The sequence below is a fragment of the Callithrix jacchus genome, chromosome 7, assembly GCF_049354715.1.
Source record: "Callithrix jacchus isolate 240 chromosome 7, calJac240_pri, whole genome shotgun sequence".
Taxonomy (NCBI): domain Eukaryota; kingdom Metazoa; phylum Chordata; class Mammalia; order Primates; family Cebidae; genus Callithrix; species Callithrix jacchus.
This window is the reverse complement of record NC_133508.1, coordinates 103,164,634-103,185,595: the sequence shown is the minus strand read 5'-3', so window position 1 is coordinate 103,185,595 and position 20,962 is coordinate 103,164,634. Positions and strand designations below refer to the sequence as shown.

The 20,962-nt window shown below is 37.1% G+C and overlaps 1 protein-coding gene across 3 annotated transcripts in view; it reads right to left on the bottom strand.

The window, feature by feature from the left end:
* Window positions 1-20,962, bottom strand: part of PDE4B (phosphodiesterase 4B) — a 701,553-nt gene that overhangs the window by 443,673 nt on the left and 236,918 nt on the right. For all 3 annotated transcript variants that reach the window (XM_054236382.2, XM_035251772.3, XM_002750925.5), the window contains one exon: window positions 16,076-16,314. In XM_054236382.2, coding sequence (XP_054092357.1) covers window positions 16,076-16,314 — 239 coding nt within the window. The remainder of the gene's footprint in view (window positions 1-16,075; window positions 16,315-20,962) is intronic.

The window sequence follows — 20,962 nt, the reverse complement described above, 5'->3', positions numbered from 1 at the left end:
TCTCTCTCTCTGTCTTTTGTTTTTATTGAGACAGGGTCACCCAGACTGGAGTGCATTGGCACAATCATAGCTCATTGTAATCTAGGCTTAAACAATCCTCCTGCCTTAGCCTCCTGAGTAGCTAGGGCTACAGGCACATGCCACCATGCCCAACTAATTTTTTAAAAATATTTTTGTAAAGACAGGGTCTTGCTATGTTGCCCAGGCTGGAATATATTCCACGTAAATGTTCTCAGACTCCTGGACCCAAGTAATCCTCCTGCCTTGACCTTACTCCCTCATGTTGTCTTCCTTTGTGTTGTAGTGAATTTTTGTATTGATATACTTTGATTCCTTTCTCTTTTTCTCTATTGTATCTTCTATAATTATTTCTTTGTGACTACCATGGGGCTTACAGAAAATATCTATTAGTCTATTTTATAGTTTATTTAAAACAGTCTATATTAAACTGATAACAACTTACATTCAATTTCCTTACACTTTCCCTTCTTTCCCATCACACACTATGTTACAGATGTCAAAATTCACATTTCTTAATATTCCATATCCCTTTACATAATCTTTAATTATATTTCAATATTTTTTATCTTTTAACTTTATACTATAATTAAAAGTGACTAACCCAATAGTTACAGTATTTGCAGTATCTAAATATTTATCATTAGCAAGTTTTACTTTCTTGAGGTATCATGTTACTGTTTGTGTCATTTGTTGCAACTTGAAGAGCTTCCATTATCATTCCCTTAAGACAAGTATGATGCTCATCAGTTTTCTCTGCTTTTATTTGTCTGGGAAAGTCTCCATTTTTGAAGGAGAATTTTGGCATGCATAGTATTTTTGGTTGGCAGGTTTTTTTTGTTTCAGCATTTTAAATATATCATCCTACTCCCTTCTGGCTTTCACAGTTTTGTATTGAAAAATCCACTTTTAGTTTTATGGGAAATCCCTTGTACATGACAAATCACTTTTCTCTTGCCACTTTCAAAATTCTCCCTTTGCCTTGACTTTTAACAATATAATTATATTGTATCTCCATGTAGATTTCTTTCAGTTCATTTCATTTGGTATCTACTGGGCTTCCTAGAGTAGAATGTGCATTTTCTTCCCCAGATTTGGGAAGTTTTATGCTATTACTTCTTTGAATATGTTTTGTGGTTCTTTCTCTCTCCTCTCCTCCCAGGACTCCTAGAATGTGTACATTGGTCCACTTGATGATGTCCCATAAGTCCTTTAAGCTGACTTCTGTCATTCTTTTTTTTTCTTTTTGCTCTTCTGACTAAATAATTTCCAATAACAATAACTTGTCTTCAAGTGTGCTTATCCTTTCTTCTGCTTGATTTAGTCTGCTGTCACATTGCTTTAGTGAATTTTCAGCTGTTATTGTATTATTTAGCTCTACAAATTCTGTCTGGTACTTTTTATACTTTCTATATCTGTTGAAATATGCATGTTCATGCATTGTTCTCCCGGTTTTGTTGAACATCTTTTTAATGATTATTTTGAGTTCTGTTAGGTAAATCATATATTTCTCTTTCATTAGGCTTGGTTTCTTGAGATTTATCTTGTTCCTTTGTTTGAAATCTATTTCCATGTTTATTTTTATTTTCTTTGATTCTTTGTATTGGTGCTTGTACATTAGACAAAACAGGAACCTCTCTCAATCTTCACAGACTTACCTTGTATAGGAGAAGACCCTCACTAACCAGCTCAGCCAGAGATTCTGGGGGCCTCTCCAACCTGCCAACCTGTTTCCTTTGTTCTTAGCAGCTACCATATAGAGCATGCTAGGTACAATCAGTGTTTCAAGGCAAGTGATAGTTGAGGCATTCCTCAAGTAGCCCCCAGAAAAGTCGAATCATTTGATGCCCCTTCCAATTCTTCCCACTACAGAGAGAGAGAGAGAGAAGCTGGGATCTGTGGTTTTTTACCTGTTCACCCTACACTGAGCTTGTGAGAGGGACTGTGTCATCTAGTTGCATGCTAGATCAAACCAGCATATTTGTTATCATTGGCCCCAAGCCAGCTAGAGTATGCCAGGTCCCATGAGTGCCCCAAAACAAGCCAGACAGAGTAAGTCCTTTGGGAAGCTCCCAGAAAAGCTTGGGGTATGCATCTAGTGGGCACAACCAAGCAGAGTAACTTTTCTCTTCCCAGGAGATGCTAGAAGCAGGGGTTTTTCATTTTCTTGCTCTGTGTTGAACTGAGGGAAAGGGTATGGGAACCATCAGTCCAAACTTCTGTTTCTGTTTTCACCAGCCCCTGAGTGGCTAGATTATGTGGGGTTCCATTACTGCTCCAAGACTGGAAGAGATAATTCCATCCTTTGGGGAGAAGAAGTTGGAATAGTGTCATACATACGGTCCAACTCTTTTACTCCCCAGGGAGAAGCTGAGAGCTAGGAGTTTCCTTTCAGTCATGTGGCACTGAGCTGTGGGTAGGGATTCAGACAAGAGGAAGCCCTGAATTTTCCTATGGGATTTGATGTGTCTGGATACAGGAGCCTCTCAACTAGTTTTAGATTTCTCAGTAAGAGAATCTGTCTGTGAGTTGTTGTTGAATTCGTGGGTTTGTTGGGGGAAGGAGGGTATCACTTCTGTAAATGATATTTTATTATTATAATTTCAAATTTCAATTATCTATCACCAATGTATAGGAAAGCAACTGATTTTGTACATTAACTATGCATCCTGAAACCTCATTATATGATTATTATTTCCTTTAAGGAGAGGTGTTTCTTTTTTGCCTCTTTGCTTGTTCATTTTTGCCAGTCTTTAAGATATTTTAAAAAGAATGTCATCTGCAAAGATCATTTTGTTTCTTCTATCCCAAACTGTATGCCTCTTTGCATTAGGCCACTCTTACATTGCTATAAAGGAACACCTGAGACTGGGTAATTTATAAAGGTGTAACTGGCTCATGGTTCTGCAGGCTGTACAGGAAGCATAGCTGCTTCTGCTTCTAGGGAGGTCTCAGGAAACTTAAAATCATGGTGGAAGGCAAAGAAGAAGCAGGTATGTCTTACATGGCTGAAGAAAGAAGAGAGAGAGAGAGGGGAGAGGTGCTACACATTTCTAAATAACCATATCTCACAATAACTCACTAACTCACTATCATGAGAACAGCACTGAGGGGATGGTGCTAAATTATTCATGCAAAACTGCCCCCATGATCCAATCACTTCTCGCCAGGTCCCACTTCCAACATTGGGGATTATAACTGAACATGATTTTGACATGGGGATCCATCACAGATTCAAACAGATTCAAAACCACATCATTCTGGGGGACACAGATTCAAATCACATCATTCTGTCCCTGGTCCCTCCCAAATCTCCTTTTCTTCTCACACTGCAAAACACAATTATGCCTTCCCAATAGTCTCCCAAAGCCTTAACTCATTCCAGTATTAATTCAAAAGTCCACAGTCCAAAGTCTCATATAAGACAAAGCTTGTCCCTTCTGCCTATGAGCTTTTAAAATAAAAATTAAGTTAGTTAATTCTAAGATACAATGGGGGTATATGCATTTGGTAAATACTTCCATTCCAAAAGAGAGACATCAGCCAAAAGAACAGGGCTACAGGCCCTATGGAAGTCCAAAACTCAGCAGAGTGGTCATTAAATTGTATATCCCCAAAATAATCTCCTTTGACTCCATGTCCCACAACCAGGACACACTAATGCAAGGGCTGGGCTCCCAAGGCTTTGGGAAGCTCCACTTCTGTGACCTACCAGGGCTCAACCCCCAAGGCTGCTCTCAAGGGCTGGCACTGAATGCCTGTGGCTTTTCCAGGTGCTGGGTATAAGCTGTCAGTTGATCTACCATTCTGGAGTCTAGAGAACAGTGGCCCTCTGTGATGGTTAATATGAGTGTCAACTTGATTGAATTGAAGGATGCAAAGTGTTGATTTTGGATGTGTCTGTGAGGGTGTTGCCAAAGGAGATTAACATTTGAGTCAGTGGGCTGGAGAAGGACCCACCCTTAATCTGGTGGGCACACCCTAATCAGCTGCCAGGGAATATAAAGCAGGCAGAAACATGTGAAAAGGAGAGACTGCCCAGACTGGCCTAGTCTCCCAAGCCTACAGTTTTCTCCCATGCTTGATGCTTCCTGACCTTAAACATTGGACTCTAAAGTTATTCAGTTTTGAGACTCAGACTGGTTCTCCTTTCTTCTCAAGCTTACAGATAGCCTATTGTAGGACTTTGTATCCTAGTAGTCCCTCTACAGAACCCTGACTATTACAGATTTTGGTACCAGGAATCATTCTAGAGGAACAGAATATTAAGCATGGAGTTCTTTCATTGCTTTTGGGGTTTCTGGAATTGGCTGCTTAATATGGTTAGACCCCAAAACACTAAGAACGCTACTTCTAATAGTATGGAGAATCATGATAGTCCTTGGCATGGACTGTGTAGACAGTTATGCAAAATAAATTCATTCAACACCCCCGGTTCACTACTCGTGAGAGGCAAGCAGTTTGGTGATGCTATATATAATAACTTTGACCATATGTGGAGAACCAAGAAATATAATGAAGCTAGTAGGTTGCTTCTACGTTCAGCAGACAAAGTGATGAAAGAAAGTGATGAACTCAGGGATTCTGTCTCCTGGCTTCAGAAGCAGATACTGAACCTCAAATCTTCTAAGATTTCCCTGAGTGAGGGTCTTATATTCTACATATAGAGAGAGCTGAAATAGTGGATAAACAGACACAAGCTCTTATGCAAGTGGGTGACCTGCAACAAAAGGTGCATGCACAGCCTCTCCAGGTGTCAACTGTTAAAGTGAGGGCATTGATTGGAAAAGAATGGGACTCTGCATCTTGGAATGGGGACACACGTGGGAGGACCCTGATAAAGCTGGGGACAATGAGTTTGTAAATTCTGATGAACTTTTTTTGCCAGAAGGAACAGCTTCCCCATCCCCAGTAGTGGCAATATCCCCTCCATGACCAATGCTGCCATCAGCTTTTCCACCTTTGTCTGAGGAGATAAACCCTGTTCTGCCTGAGGCAACAGTGATGGCCTCACCTGAGGCAGTTGACAGGCAAGGTAATGATTCTCCTCAGGACCCACCTTCAACACCCTTGTTTGCTTCCAGACCTATAATTATACTAAAGTCCCGGTGGGCCCCTAGAGGTGAGGCTGAGAGTGTAACCCATAAGGAGTTGCACTACACTCAAAAAGAACTGCTTGACTTTTCTCATTTACATAAACAGAAATCTGAAGAACAGTCATGGGAATGGATATTAAGGGTATGGGATAATGGTGGAAGGAACATTGAGTTGGATCAGGCTGAATTTATTGATTTGGGCCCACTAAGTAGGGACTCTGGCTTTAATATTGCAGCTTTGGAAGTTGAGAAAGGTTCTAATAGTTTATTTGCTTGGTTAGCTGAAATATGGATTAAAAGATGGCCCACAGCTGGGCGTGAGGGCTCAAACCTGCTATCCAAGCACTTTGGGAGGCTGAGACGGGCAGATCATGAGGTCAGGCATTCCATACCAGCCTGGCTAACATCGTGAAACCTGGATTCTACTAAAAAAAATACAAACAAATTAGCTGGGTGTGGTGGCGTGTTTAATCCCAGCTACTCATGAGGCTGAGGCAGGAGAATCACTTGAACCTGGGAGATGGAGCATACAGTGAGCTGAGATCTGCCACTGCACTCCACCCTGGGCAACAGAGGGAAACTCTGTTTCAAAAAAAAAGATGGCCCACTGTGAGCAAGCTGGAAATGCCTGGTCTTCCTTGGTTTAATGTACAGGAAGAGATCCAGAGGCTTAGGGCGATTGGGATAGTGGAGTGGATTAGTCACTTCAGACCACCTCATCCCAGCTGGAAAGGTCTAGAAGATATACCTTTGACCAATTCCTTGCAAAATAGATCTGTGAGGGCAGCACGTGCATCTCTGAAGAGCCCTATAATTGCTTTTCTCTGAATGCCAGATTTAATAGTGGAAACTGCAGTCACTCAACTACAAAATTTAAATTCAATGGGAGTAATTGGATCCTGGTGACACTCAACAGTCAAAGGCAAGGTGGGCATAGCTACCATATTGGACAGCACAGGCAAAGCGGCAATCAGACAGTCTGACTAGTGTAGAGCTCTGGCACTGACTAATTAAACACAATGTTCCTGGAAGGGAAATTGATAGGAAGCCCACTGCATTCCTACTTAATTTATACAAGCAGAAAACTTCTGCTTGTATGAATGGACAAAAGACTAATTTAAATTATAAAAAGAGAGAATAATGGTTTCTCACTCAATTTCCAGACTTGAGGCAATTTACAGACCCAGAACCCCTTGAATGAAGGGGAAGCCAGGTCCCCTTGAGAAAGACCCCTATGTGTTACTGATGATTCCTGCAGTGAATCTTTCTTCCATCCTTCCCCAAGGAAGTCTCCAGCCTTTTACCAGGATACCTGTGTACTGAGGAAAGAAAAATGATTGACATTTCGGAAAACTACTGGACATCGGCTCTGGGCTGATGTTGATTCCAGGGGACCCAAAACACCACTGTGGTCCTCCAGTTAAAGCAGGGGCTTATGGAGGTCAGGTAATTAATGGAGTTTTAGCTTGGTCCAACTTACAGTGGATACAGTGAGTCCCCAGACTCATCCTGTGGTCATTTCCTTAGTGCCAGAATGCATAATTGGCATAGACATACTTAGTGACTGGCAGAACACCCACATTGGCTCCCTGACTGGTAGCGTGAGGGCTATTGTGGTGGGAAAGGCCAAATGAAAGCCATTAGAATTGCCTCTACCTAGAAAAAATAGTAAATAAAAATAATATCTCCTCCCTGGAGGGATTGCGGAGATTAGTGCCACCATCAAGGACTTGAATGAAAGACGCACTCGTGGTGATTCCCACCACATCCCCAATTAACTCTCCCATTTGGCCTGTGCAGAAGACAGATGGAACTTGGAGAATGACAGTGGATTATCATAAGCTTAACCGAGTACCAATTGCAGCTGCTGTACCAGATGTGATAAACATAATATATGTTATGTATATTTACATATATATTATATAAACAAGATACATATTTTTAAGTAACCTAAGTCTATCTTCACATATAGTATTTATATCTTAAAACAGAATATTCCTATTTCCTCCTATTTGTTCATTTCACACTGCCGTCTTTCATTTCCCTTATCCCTATACTGCAATCACCCAGTACATTGTTGGTATTGCTTAAAACAGTTATGTTTTATATAGTTAAGAAAGTTTATCTTGAAAAAAACTAAACAATATTATCTTATCTTCATTTATTTCTCCTCTGACACTCTCCTTTTGTAGATCTGTGCTTATGCTCTAAATCATTTTTCTTCTTGATGAATAATTTTTTTAACATGCTCTTATAAAGCAGGTCTGCTGACAATGAATTTCCTCAGTTTTGTTTGTCTGAAAAAGTCTCCCTCTCTCCTTCACATTTGAAGAATAATTTTGCTGGTTATAAAATTCTAGCCGGGTGACAGTTTTTATTTCAACACTTTAAATAACATACTTCACTCTCTTCTTGCTTTTATGGTTTCTGACAAACCATCCAATATAATTCTTATTCTTGTTTCTCTCTATGTCTGCTTTTATTCTTTGACTTCTTTAGCAATTTTTGTCTTTGGTTTTCTGTAGTTTCAATATGATATGCCTAAGTGTGTGTGTGTGTGTGTGTGTGTGTGTGTGTGTCTGTGTGTGTTAATCCTTATCTGTGGATAATTACCAATATCTAGATCAAATATCAACAGATAGTAAAAGAAGTAAAGCAAACAAATTCATGTAAGTCTACAAGTACGAAAGAAAAAAAGACACTAAAATAAGATTCAGATTAAACTATTGCAAACTCAGATGTTCCTTTCTGAAAGGGAGATAAAACAGTTAAGACACTAATATCTACTACATAAAATAAGCAAACATTTTACTCAAAGCCAGGAACATTCAGATACTGGGGAAAGATAGTGTTTTCAGGAGCAAAAGTCAAAGAAATAGGTCCTCACTAGGCCCTTAGGAGCACAAACTAAAGAATTATCATCAGAAGCTTCAGTTTAAGAATGTACTAAAGGTCGGGCATGGTGGCTCTCGTCTGTAATCCCAGCACTTTAAGAGGCTGAGGTGGGTGGATCAACAAGGTCAGGAGATCAAGACCACCCTGGCTAACACAGTGAAACCCGTCTCTACTAAAAAATACAAAAAATTAGCTGGGTGTAGTGGCACACACCTATAGTCCCAGCTACTCAAGAGGCTGAGACAGAATCACTTGAACCCAGGAGGCGGAGGTTGTAGTGAGATGAGACTGCAACACTGCATTCCAGCCTGGGCAACAGAGTAAGACTCCATCTCAAAAAAAAAAAAGAAAAGAATGTACTAAAGGCAATTTTATAGCCAAAACAAGTGTGGAATGAAAGGGCCTAAGAGCTCCATAGAAAGTAATTATGAAAGGTTTCTGTAATATTGTTAACAAGGTTATCTCAACAAAACCCTTGCTTTAAAAATATGGAAAAGTATCATGTTACTTTCTTGATGCTACTGAAAAAATACCAAGTTACTAAGGAAGTAGCAAGCCAGAGTCTAAGTGGACGTTTCTCACCAAAGGTACGTTAATGGACACCAAAGCTGCTTTTGGCCTGAGGATATTTACCACACAGAGTAAAAGTTAACATTGGTCTAATGACCTTGAGGGTCAAGGGGAAACCTTAATCAAAGCCAGCCATGCCCACAGTGAGGCATTCAAAAGGAGTCTTCCCAAATTAAACCAGAATTTCAAAGGGCTATTTTCTCAGAGCAAAGGTAAAAGAGAAGTAAATATGCCCCTACTCTACATCCAGGAGACTGCCAGAAGGTTAGCCTCGGTGATAATCCAAGCAGGGCCAGGTGTTCGGGGTGTGAAATCAAAGGCAGTGGACCCTAACAGAGTATAAACATGTTTCAGCTGGATGATTGAGAAACCCTCTAACCAATCTACCAATGCCCCAATGCCCCTACAGACCTGGTAGAATCATGTGCAAATTCTCCACGGTGAACCTTATTCTGATACCTTAAACTGTGTCTACAAATAATGTTTCAATGACAATAAGCAGCACACAATAAATTTTTTAAAAATTTAGCACACCTCTTAAACCTAATGCTGAAGGGAATAAATAAGTCAAACGCAGATGAGTACATATTATGTGATTCTATTATGTAAAGTTCAAAACAGACAACACTAATAGATGTTGTTAGAAGTATGGAGGAGGTAGTGATGGGACAGGAGCTCAGCAGGGGATACAGAAGAAGAGCTTCTGAGATGCTAGTAACATTTTCTTGATTTTGCTCCTGGTTTTGTGGTTGTGTCCAAATTGTGAAATTTTATCAACATGCCCTCTTATGATATGTACACTTTTTGGCACACTGATTGTACCAATAAAGTTTTTTCCAATAGTAGTAAGGAAATTTTTTATTTTTAATTCTGGGATACATGTGCAGGATGTGCAGGTTTGTTACATAGGTAAATGTGTGCCAGGGCAGTTTGCTGCATCTACCAACTTGTCACCTAGGTATCAAACCCAGCATGCATTAGCTATTTTTCTTAATAAAGTTTTTTTAAAAGCATGACCAATAACCATTAGGAAGTACAGATAATAGAAAACAGACTCACTAAAAACTTCAGATACTAAAATTAGCAAAAGGGTAAAATAACTATTCTTGCTCTTTTGAAAAGTTTGAAAATATCTGCAGTGCAATATACAGCCTCTAAACTGATCTCTGATGATCTCCACCTCTTTGCTTATTCCTTTGCAGGATCCCCTCCCTTGTGCGTGTGCAAGACCTAGTGAACAGAATATACAAACGTGATGAGATGTCACTTCTAAAATTGTAAAAATACTTTGATATCTGTCTTGTTCACTCTCTATTGATCTCTCTTTCTCCAAACACTTGCTCTGGAGAAAGCAAACTAACATGTTAAAAATAGCCTTCACATGGGTCTATAAGACCCACGTGGCAAGGAACTGGTATTTCTAGTCAACCAGAGCCCAGAATTGAGCCAGTCAACAACCATGTTGGGAAGGTTGGAAGCAGATCTGCACACTTTCCGCACATGTACGTGACTACAATATTGGCCAATTACTTGATTCTAGCCTCATGAGCGACTCTCAGTCAGAGGCACACAGCTAAGGCACAATTGGATTCCCAAGCCATAGAAACTCTTGAGATAAAAAAAGTTAGTTATTTTAAGCCAGTAAATTTTAGAATTACTTCTTATGCAGTAACAGATAGTGAATACATTCAGGGAAAAGAAAACCACATAACATTATCTAGTATATTTTTAAATACATGAATACAAACTTTAAATAAAAAATACAATAATGAAAATGAAAAGTACCAATATAATAGGTTTAATAACAAATGAAACATAATTAGCAAACTGGAAGGCAGATTAGAAACAATTAGAAAAAAATGTGGAATAATTTAAGAGGAATGGAAGATGGGAGGCCGAGACAGGCGGATCACAAGGACAGGAGATAGAGACCATCCTGGCCAACATGGTGTAACCCCATCTCTACTAAAAATACCAAAATTAGCTGGGCATGGTGGCGCGCACCTATAATCCCAGCTACTCAGGAGGCTGAGGCAGGAGAATTGCTTGAACCCAGGAGGCGGAGGTTGCAGTGAGCCGAGATTGCGCCTTCTGGCGCCTGGGGATGGGGCGAGACTCTGTCTCAAAAAAAAAAAAAAAGAAGTAAGTTTAAAAAAAATACATTTAATCAGAAGTCCAAAAGCTGAGGAAAAAGATTCGCATAGAAAATATTTGAAGAGATAATGATAAAGAATATCTGAGATCTGATGAGGAAGACAAAAATTTACATATTCAAGAAGTCTGGAAAATCCCATATAAGATAAATAAAAGGAAATCCACCCTTAGGCACATCAAAGTTCAACTGCCCAAATCCAGAGACACAAAAAATTGAAAGTTTATCTATAAGAACAGAAGACAAAAGCAGGGAAACAATAGTAACAACAGAAGACAAAAAGCAGGGAAAAAATAGTTTCAAAGTGTTGAAATAAAGTAAAGACATTTTCAGATACACCGAGATAAATTCTAAAGAATTTACTCAGGCAAAAAGGCAAGTAATCCCAGCCGAGGGTCTAAGATATCAAGAGGAATTAAAACCAAAAATATTGGTAAATACCTTGGAAAATGCAAATCAAATAGTGAATGAAAAAAATAATGCTAATATATTATGTGTTAAGATATATATGTGTAGATAATTAAAATACATAAAAACAAGCTGTAAACAGGGAAGGGCTTGAAAGAGTAGTGTTCTAAGATCCTCATCTCAGAAGATTAAAGTTATAGATTAACTATAGATATTCAAAGCCCAGAATTGGCTTATTTTCTAAATTTGGTTATGCAGTATTGCACTGATAAATTTGGCAGATCGGTAACTATTTAAAAAGTGAAGTCCATTAGGGACTTGGCATTATACTAATGTAATTTATATGGACCTAAAGAAACCACAGCCTTTACAGCGGAAGATGACTTAGGCTGCAACTGCTTAGGAATCCCTTCCTCTACACCATGCTTCAAGGTCCTGCTAACAAAATGAGAAAAATCAGGACTTAATTTCTCTTAACTTCAGTTTACGAGAGCTGGAAACTTTGAAATCAGATTTTATTTATTTATTTTTTGGGGTAATACTCAAAAAAGCAGTGTTTGCTATTGGGAGAACAGCTTCACAAAGGTGGTAGTAAGTTGGTCCTGGTCTATTCCTGATATCTTTCTGGAAAGAACAACCACATCCCTGATGTGCCCCTAAACTAAAGGTGAAAAGATTTTAAAAATTGGGAAATGTTAAGGAAGAACACAGTTCTACTGCTCTTTGATATGCCTTGCAAGTGTCCAGAATGCACCAGCAACACATTTCCAGCCTCTTTCTGCCTCCTTACTCACTATTTCCCAGGGAGAATGAATAATTTAATCTTTGTTGGTGTTTTCAGAAGAAGAAACTGGCCATGTACAATTCAGGGCTTCCCTCTGCTTTCTCACATGAGTAGGATTTCTATAGATCCTCCATGCTACATGTTTTGTATTTATGTGTATATTAGGGGTGAGGGGATCCTGCTCAGATCTAGCATCTATGTAACTATAGGGTTCAGTATTAGGAACCCACTTGCCCACAGACATAAAGTACATTGTTTTATCTTTTCTCTTTCTTTTTTTCTTTTTTGAGATGGATTCTCACTCTGTCACCAAGCTGGAGTGCAGTGGCACAATCTTGGCTTACTGGAACCTCCACCTCCTGGGTTCAAGTGATTCTCCTGCCTCAGCCTCCAGAGTAGCTGGAACTACAGGCACATACCACCACACCCAGCTATTTTTTTTTTTTTTTTGTATTTTTAGTAGAAACAGGGTTTTACCATGTTGACCAGGAAGGTCTCGATCTCTTGACCTCATGATCCGCCCACCTCAGCCTCCCAAAGTGCTAGGATTGCAGGGTTGAGCCACCTCACCTAGCATAAATTACATTTTTCAATATCAACTTTATCAATGCTGGTATTGATAAAGCAAAAATAACATCTTACTTTCATATCTGAATTCTTTCATCATATTTCCAAGTTGGTTCCAAGAACTCAGGAGTTAAAATTCCCCTAAAACCTCCAATAATAGAAAATGGATAATTTTGGCTACTCAGTCTAAATATAGCAATGAAAATGACAAAAAATAATAACATCAACATAACCATTAAGAACAAGTGACTGTGCCATATGCATAGCAAACCTTTTCTTAAATTCTCCTCATAACTCTGAAATGTAGGTATTATCATCTCTGTTGTTTGTTCATTTGTGTTTTGGAGAATGTATTATAGTAGAAACTCATCTAAAAGGCTACAGAATGGAGGTCACCCAATAAAACAGGGCTTGACCCTTTCTAACTCTTTCTTGCACCATGATAAACAAAACCACTGTTCTTATATTTCAGGCCTCTTATATTCCATGGCCAGTTTTCTGCAAATAAACATATCATAAAATCATGTTAATATTTCTATATAAAACTTTATAAAAATTTTGGCAATACTTTTCAATAGGACTCACTCAAATTATTTCACTGTCTTTGATGGCTTGATCTAGAACACATAGTCCCATACTTATGACTTATTTAGCACATCAGCCAGGACCTCCAAGTCAGGTTTTGTCCTTGATAACTGTAAAAGCAATTATCAAATCCTAGAATCATGTCTTAGAGATCTTTACTAGTCGGGATCAGCAAACTCTGGCAGGCCAAATCCAGCCTGCTGCCTGTTTTTGTAAACAAAGTTTTATTGGAACACAGCTACATTTATTTGTTTACATATTGGCTATGGCTCCTTTCACAATATAACAGCAAGGAGGAGTAGTTAGGATAGAAACTGTAGAGCTCATAAAATTTAAAATATTTACTATCTGGTCCTTTAAAAAAAATATTTGGTCATTGCTGGTCTTGGCATGGAAATTGATTCCATATTCTTGGTATTCTAAGTGGTAAGTATAATTCTTTCTCTCACTTAGTCCCCAGCTATACTCATCTCTATGAACTTTCATCAAGTTGATGGCAATGTTGATCATTTGAACCCAATTTCCTCACTTCTAGTCAAATCATTTTTCAATCAGATTCCTTCACCAGTCTTCAGCTATTAGTATTACAGTGGAAGATGGATTTTCAAGAGATGTTTACAAACGCTTTTAGTTGCTTATATTTAAAAAAAATAAATTTAGAGTTGATAACTGCATACTTTCATCATTAAAAAGTGCCCAGTTAATTGAAATAAAACAAACATATTATGAATGATTACTAATATGTGGTGCTCACTGACTCTACAACATGAATAATGGCTAAATTTTCTATTTCACCCTAAAATACTGACACGCAGAATGAGGCTACTAATAGTTGAGACAAGGTGTCTAATCTTCGAAAAATCTTTAGTGCATAATGATCAATAGGATAAAAACTAACACTTGTTGATTACCTAATGTATGTATTTTACTAAGCAAAGTACTTGGATTACCTAATTTGATCCTCACAATAGCCTATGAAGTAAATATTATTGCCCTCTTTTAAAAATAAAAACACTCAACTAGGAAAGATAAACAAGCATGCCCCAAATGGCAGAGTCTATATTTGATACTTCCAAGGAAGGAACAATTCTAAAACTGCCAAAATGTCCTTGAATTAGATGAACTCAAACTTTACAAGGCACTGTACATTGTTTCTTACATATTATTCAAAATATCTAACAACAGATATAGCACCAACACCCACCAAAACCAGACTCCTCTGTGCCAGTCTTCACCTCTTTGTTTTTAGGTTGTGAGGAATTCTGGAGGCTTCTAGAGAATACTCTGGGATAGTAACAGGGCAATCAGAGAGTTCAGGAAAGCGTATATTTACCAACTGGTAAGAAAGTATTTCAATATTTTAACAACTGGTAGAATTGTATCACTGCCAACTTGGTGAAAAACAAATCTGGAAATCTTTAAGACTCCAAATCCGTAATTATGCAGAAGCATAATCAAGACTAATCACATAAGCTGTGTGATTGAGTACCCTATAAAGGAGCACTATGCCCCCTTTTAATTCCCAATGATTAGCTGACTGTTATATAATGTTAATTCAGCTGAACAGAAGATTTAAGACAGTCCTTCTCAAATTTTTACCCCTGTTTCTTTACAATGTTTTAGCATGCTTCTCTATCACACAGATTGTCTGATTAAATATTTGATGTTATTAACTGTAATACCTGGAGTTTTAGTGATCTAATAATGCTCAGTGTGTCAGGTAAACATTGACTAAAGGATGTGGTCAAGATGCTATGTATCATTCAAAGAGCACATACTGGGCTACTCATTAGCCCTGGAGAGCTCAGCATGTGGCAGAGGTACACGGCACACCACAAAAATCATAGATTTTTAATGATTTACTAGAATAATGTTGTGCAATAATTTAATGTTTAGCCTTTTGCCTTGATAAATTACGTAAACAAAAAGTGATTTTTAAAGCAATACATTATTAATTCAAAATCATATCAGAGAATATATTTTTCATTTTCATGATAAATCTCTATGATATGTAAGCCAACCATTCTTGAAAAATATTTTTAAATTATGTAGGAAAACAGAAAAGTGAGAATGTATTAATTATTAAATATATAATAAAACATATTTGAAGCAGTCATGGCACAAAAACCACAATTATAAAATTATATGATTACTTTTCAACACTAGTTTAAAATATCCTTTTTCACAAATATAGACTCTGAAAAACAGTCCCAGCAACATTGACAGCACAATTTTCATTGCTCTTTTGATTTACAATGAAGTGTTTTATTTTATAGATAATCACAAACTGAGATTAATAAAGTGATATGCTAATAAAAAGAAGCTAGAGTTAAGTATAGAGTTTGGCAATAAGAATATCACATACATGTAGTAACTCATATGTAATTTTTTTAAGTTAAAAAATACTGATGCACACTGTATAGCTCTTTTTATAAAGTTAGATCGTAAGTAGCAATTTTATTATCCCTTTACATAAATGCAAATGTATCTCATTTCTTCCTCAGTCGTTTTGTTTTATTTATTTACTATTTATTTATTTATTTATTTATTTTAAGACGGAGTTTCGCTCATTACCCAGGCTGGAGTGCAATGACGCGATCTCGGCTCACCGCAACCTCCGCCTCCTGGGTTCAGGCAATTCTCCTGCCTCAGCCTCCCAAGTAGCTGGGGTTACAGGCATGCGCCACCATGGCCCGCTAATTTTTTTGTATTTTTAGTAGAGACAGGGTTTCACAATGTTGACCAGGATGGTCTCGACCTCTTCACCTCGTGATCCACCTGCCTCGGCCTCCCAAAGTGCATGTTTCTTTTACTCTGAAGAACTAGAAAATATCTCCACTGTTTACAAGACCTTATCTTTGTTCCCAAATTGAAACAAATTCTCAAAATGTCGATCATCTTATATTTCATGGAAAACTGACATGTTAATACCATGAAACTGTATTTGGAGAAATTGGAAAATAAAATTTAGAATTGACATTTGATTTTGAGGTTACTCACCACTCCTGGCTTACAGTTGTAATAGCAATGCTTGGAAGCGTTGTCAAAGGTAGTGTGGTCGGCCTGGAAATACCATCTCCCTCGGGAGTCCTTGCCCTTTCACTCTGTCTTTGAGACAATGGTGGTAACTGTAAGTTTCCCGAGCAACACCTTCTCCCTCTCCAGAGGTCGATCCCAAGTGTGTTACTGGAAGAACTGTAGGATTTACTCAAGCTACATTCAAAATAATCTTTAACGTTCTGGAGGAGCCACAGGGAAAGAAAAAAAGAAGAAAAAGAAAATGAAATTCAAATGTTAAATGGAGTGAAACAAGAAACTAAAATGATCAAGCTGTCACTTATGATGTCCTGATTATCTCACAATCAGAATCTAACATTGATGTCAAAAGCTTAAGAGAAAACAGTAGAAGGGGCTGATTCTCAGCTTTTAGAACAAACTTATCAGTTGTATATTCCTAGAGATCTTTAGGCATATAGATAATGTTTACTAGTTGTGGTATGTGGATTGGAGGCCTCCTTCTTTTCTTTCTAGTTTAATTTCTTTTTATAATTTGCTAAAACGATATTTGCTAAAATTAAAAATATATTTTTGAAATCAATGTTATTCTGCAACTATGGGAACAAACTATGAAAAGATATAAAGTTTCTTATTATTTTATTTTATGTAATTGTTTATTTTTATTTATTTTTTGAGATGAAGTCTCGCTCTGTTGCCCAGGCTGCAGTGAGCTTAGATCACTGCAGCCTCTCCTCCTGGGTTTGAGCAATTCTCCTACCTCAGCCTCCCAAGGAGCTAGGACTACAGACACGTGCCACCATGCCCAGGTAATTTTTGTATTTTTATTAGAGATGGGGTTTCACTATGTTGGCCAGGCTGGTCTTGAACACTTGACCTCAGGTGATCTGCCTGCCTCGGCCTCCCAATGTGCTGGGATTACAAACGTGAGCCACCACTCCTAGCAGTTCAGTGTTTTAAGTAAAAATATTTTTTATCTTAGGACAGCTGAATGTTGCTAATTATAGGTGACTGTTACGTTCTTACGGAAGTTCTTCTTACCTTTGGTGATAATTTTTTGGTCAAGTTGTATAAGAACTCAGAATAGATCAAGTACAAGCCCTAATGCTGACATAAATCATATACTTTGTGAGAAGACAAAGACATTCTGCTATAATCAATGATACAAGTTATTTATTCTTCTCATATCTTTTGGTGACTATGAGTGTTGAGATTGTCGGGAGTGGGAACCCCAAATGAGCCTCTGCCTGGTATAGCGATCATATCAGCTGAAAGACAGAAAATGTTACAGCCCAGCAATGGCCACTGATAGCAACTTAAGGTTTAAACTTACAATTTTCACCATCCACACTTATCTGGCAGGGAATAACGAAGTCCTAGCATCAGGCTAAAATTTCTCACCTGAAAATTACACTGTAGCCCTAAAAACAGGTACTTCCCACTAGCCCTTCAGACTAGAGTTAGGAGATCCTGAGACTAGACCTCCAAAAGTTTAAACAAAGTTCTTTACACCCTTCACTCCTCCATCCCACAGCCCCTATCCTAGTTCATACAAGAATAATTAACTCAAGTTTAACTATCTGGGCTAATTCAACAAACATTTGACATACATCTATTATTATTTTGCACTGTACTATTTAAGAAGGATACAACAGCAAAAAGTGGAATAGTATCTTTTCTCATAGAACACAGAATCTAGTGATTTACACTTATCTGATCCACGCAAGACATATTTTGATAATAGAAATATGGGCAAGAACAGGCTTGACAATTTTCAGGAGCCTCACCCTCCATGCCAGAAAATGGAATATCATTATATTTTCTTGTGCTTGACTTATAGTTTTCAAATATTACTTATTTGAATTTCGGTAGAACCATAATTCAGTATCAGGAAGAAGACAACAATTTAAAATTTTTCAGAGTTTGAAACATTCTGGAATGCATCAGTGTTTCACTGTTTAGTAACTAGTTATTATATTAAATCCATTGTAGGCCTAGCACTTACTGCATGGGTGTGTGTGTGTGTGTGTGTGTGTGTGTCTGCGTGTAAATTAGAGACTGAAAGGAAACACTAATATATATGTTTATTTGTAAAAGAATTACAAACTAGGAGACAAAATACATAAAGCCTTTTTGAAGAGATTTAAGAACAAACTAAAGGCTGGGAATTCTAGCTGTAAATCAGTCTAGTTCCGAAGATACATGTAGAGAAAGCCCTGTTTATCTGGAAAGCAAAATCTTGTCTGACCGATCTCCTACACTTGACGATATACTTTACCTCTAATATAAGAAACTCTATACCCAAGAACAGAAATAAAGATATCATGTAGCTAAACCACCAACCATTCTAGCCTCCTAATATGATTAATAAATATTTTTCTCCTTTAAAAAAGAAAGAACTGTTACCAACCAGGTTTAATTGTAGTAAGTGACCTTAATGGGTACTTATTTGGTACTTGTTATTTGAAAAATAACAAAGTCATGCCTATCACAAAGTATCTCCCACACTAACTTGCAAACACGCTTGAATTTTCAAATTTGAAGTCATTCTTTAAGTTAGAAAGATTTGTTCCAGAAGACCTCAGTTAACATTAAATGCATTTCCACAAAGTAAGAACATGATGGAATAGCTTTCAAAAATTAAAATCAAGATGAAAACGTAATATTGTTTTATAAACACTAATTAACTCATGCAGATTTATTCATAATTAATAATAATTACACCCTATAATTCATACCCATAATTTATATACTACCTTAAAATTACTAAAAACCTCAAAGTAAAATTTAATTTAGTCAATTCTCAATTACTGATTTGTGATTTTGAACTTCTTTTTCTAGATTTTCAAAGATTTTAGGGAAAGAAATATTAATTTGAATGTTACCTCTAGAAATTACAACTTTAAAATGCATCATACATTCCAAAATTCACCTGAAATATGAACAATCCCTAAGAAAACAATCTAGTTTTGGATTATCCTCATGTTTCTGAATAACTGTTTGTTAAAAGTCAATATTCTTGCCAATAAAATTTCATAAGGTTGTCACAAAGAAAAAGGTAATGTGAAATCCTGCACCTAAGTATCAGTTTGCAGAGAGGAGTGAGCTCTTTGTCATATCCCCATGTCAAAACCAAGCAAGTTGGGACCATTGAAATGTCCAGATGAGAAATTACTGGTGCTTAAGCAGCCTAGGTTTTGTTGCTGTTATTTCTCTTTTGTTTTGTCTATTTCAGTCATTTTTGAAGCTTTCTCTACTTTTCAAATTCTTCTGGTTAAACTCAGAGTGAGAAGATAGAATAAGGTATTTTTAAGGTTTCCTACTGTGCTTCAGTACACATTCAATTTGGACCACAGGATAGAATGTTTCAAGCCTTATGACATCAGAAATAGAAATTATGGAAAGCAGCAAATGACACTTAAGTCCCCATCGAGGCTAAATGTCATGATACTCCATGAGACATTAATAAAAGTAATTTCTTCTTTGAAAAATCTCATTTTATTGTAGACAGTTACCATCAATTACAAGACTAGGTTGTTGGAAGTAATTGTTATTGCTCTTACTGCCTATTTTCCCTTCTTTGAAACAATCTTCTAATATACTTGTGTATATAATTTCTGTGATTAGAAATGCAAAACTATAAGTGAAATATTTGTCCTTGGGTTATAATACTATATATAGACTATATACATACATGTAATGTAGAATATATGATATACATATACATATATACCAAACTATACTAGAGTACTCATATATATACTATAGTCTGTGTGTGTGTATGTGTGTATATATATATATATGAACGTATATATTAGCTATTCTCTTTCTCCCTCTTTTTCTCATTTATTTGCTTATCTCCTGATACATCTCACCTATTTTCTCCTTTTCAGCTTTTCCCTAAACCTGTAACTTCCTTCTCTATAAACTATCTTGCAATCCCTTTAGTCATAATTAATTGCTTGTGTTCAGTAGTTTAATAGCACTTAATTTACCTCTCACTTCTGGAACCTATTTTTCAAATCCAAATCATTAAACGCATACTGTTCCTATACATACATTGCATTAAGCCTCCTATTAAATTTATTTATGTACTGCAAGTATATAAAGGCAGGAGACACAGCACATTCATGTGTGTATTTCCACAGACCCAAACATAGTACCTTGCATACAGTAAAGGCCTCTGCATTCAGAATCTTCTTTCCCCATATTTTCACAGGGCTCACTCCCTCACTGCTCGCATGTCATCTCTGCCAGTATGTCATCTCCTCACATTGTCCTCCCATAAATACCCTATTCTCACCAACCAATCATTGTTTGCACCCCTGACCAAGTTCATTTTTCTGTATAGCTTCTATCATGGCTCGGATTATTTTATAATTTATGAATTTATTTCTGTCCTCCCTTCTGGAATGTAAACTCCAAGGGGAAAAGGACATTGTGTTATTTCTTGCTGAATCTCTAGAACCTAGAACAGTGTTTAGCATACAATAGGTATTAAATTAATAATTAGGTATATATTTAAATCACTGAATAAAATTTGCTAAGTTGAAATAAGAATATAATAACATATGTCTGTCTTAAGAGTGAAAACTTACTTCAAGGGCATGGTATATAAAATATAAAATCTGCCATGTTGCTTTTGTGAAGGAAGTGATTCTATGTGAAGTATTCAATGCATCTTCACTCTACTTGAAAGATTCAGTCACACAATGAAAAGTTCTAGGTCAGCACTGTCCACTAGAAACAAAGGGCAAGCCACAAATGAGAGCCAAATGTATAATGTTAAATTTTCTAGTACTACATTAAAAAAGAAAAAACAGGTAAAAAGTATTTTAATACCATATTTAACATAACCTTGCATATACAAAA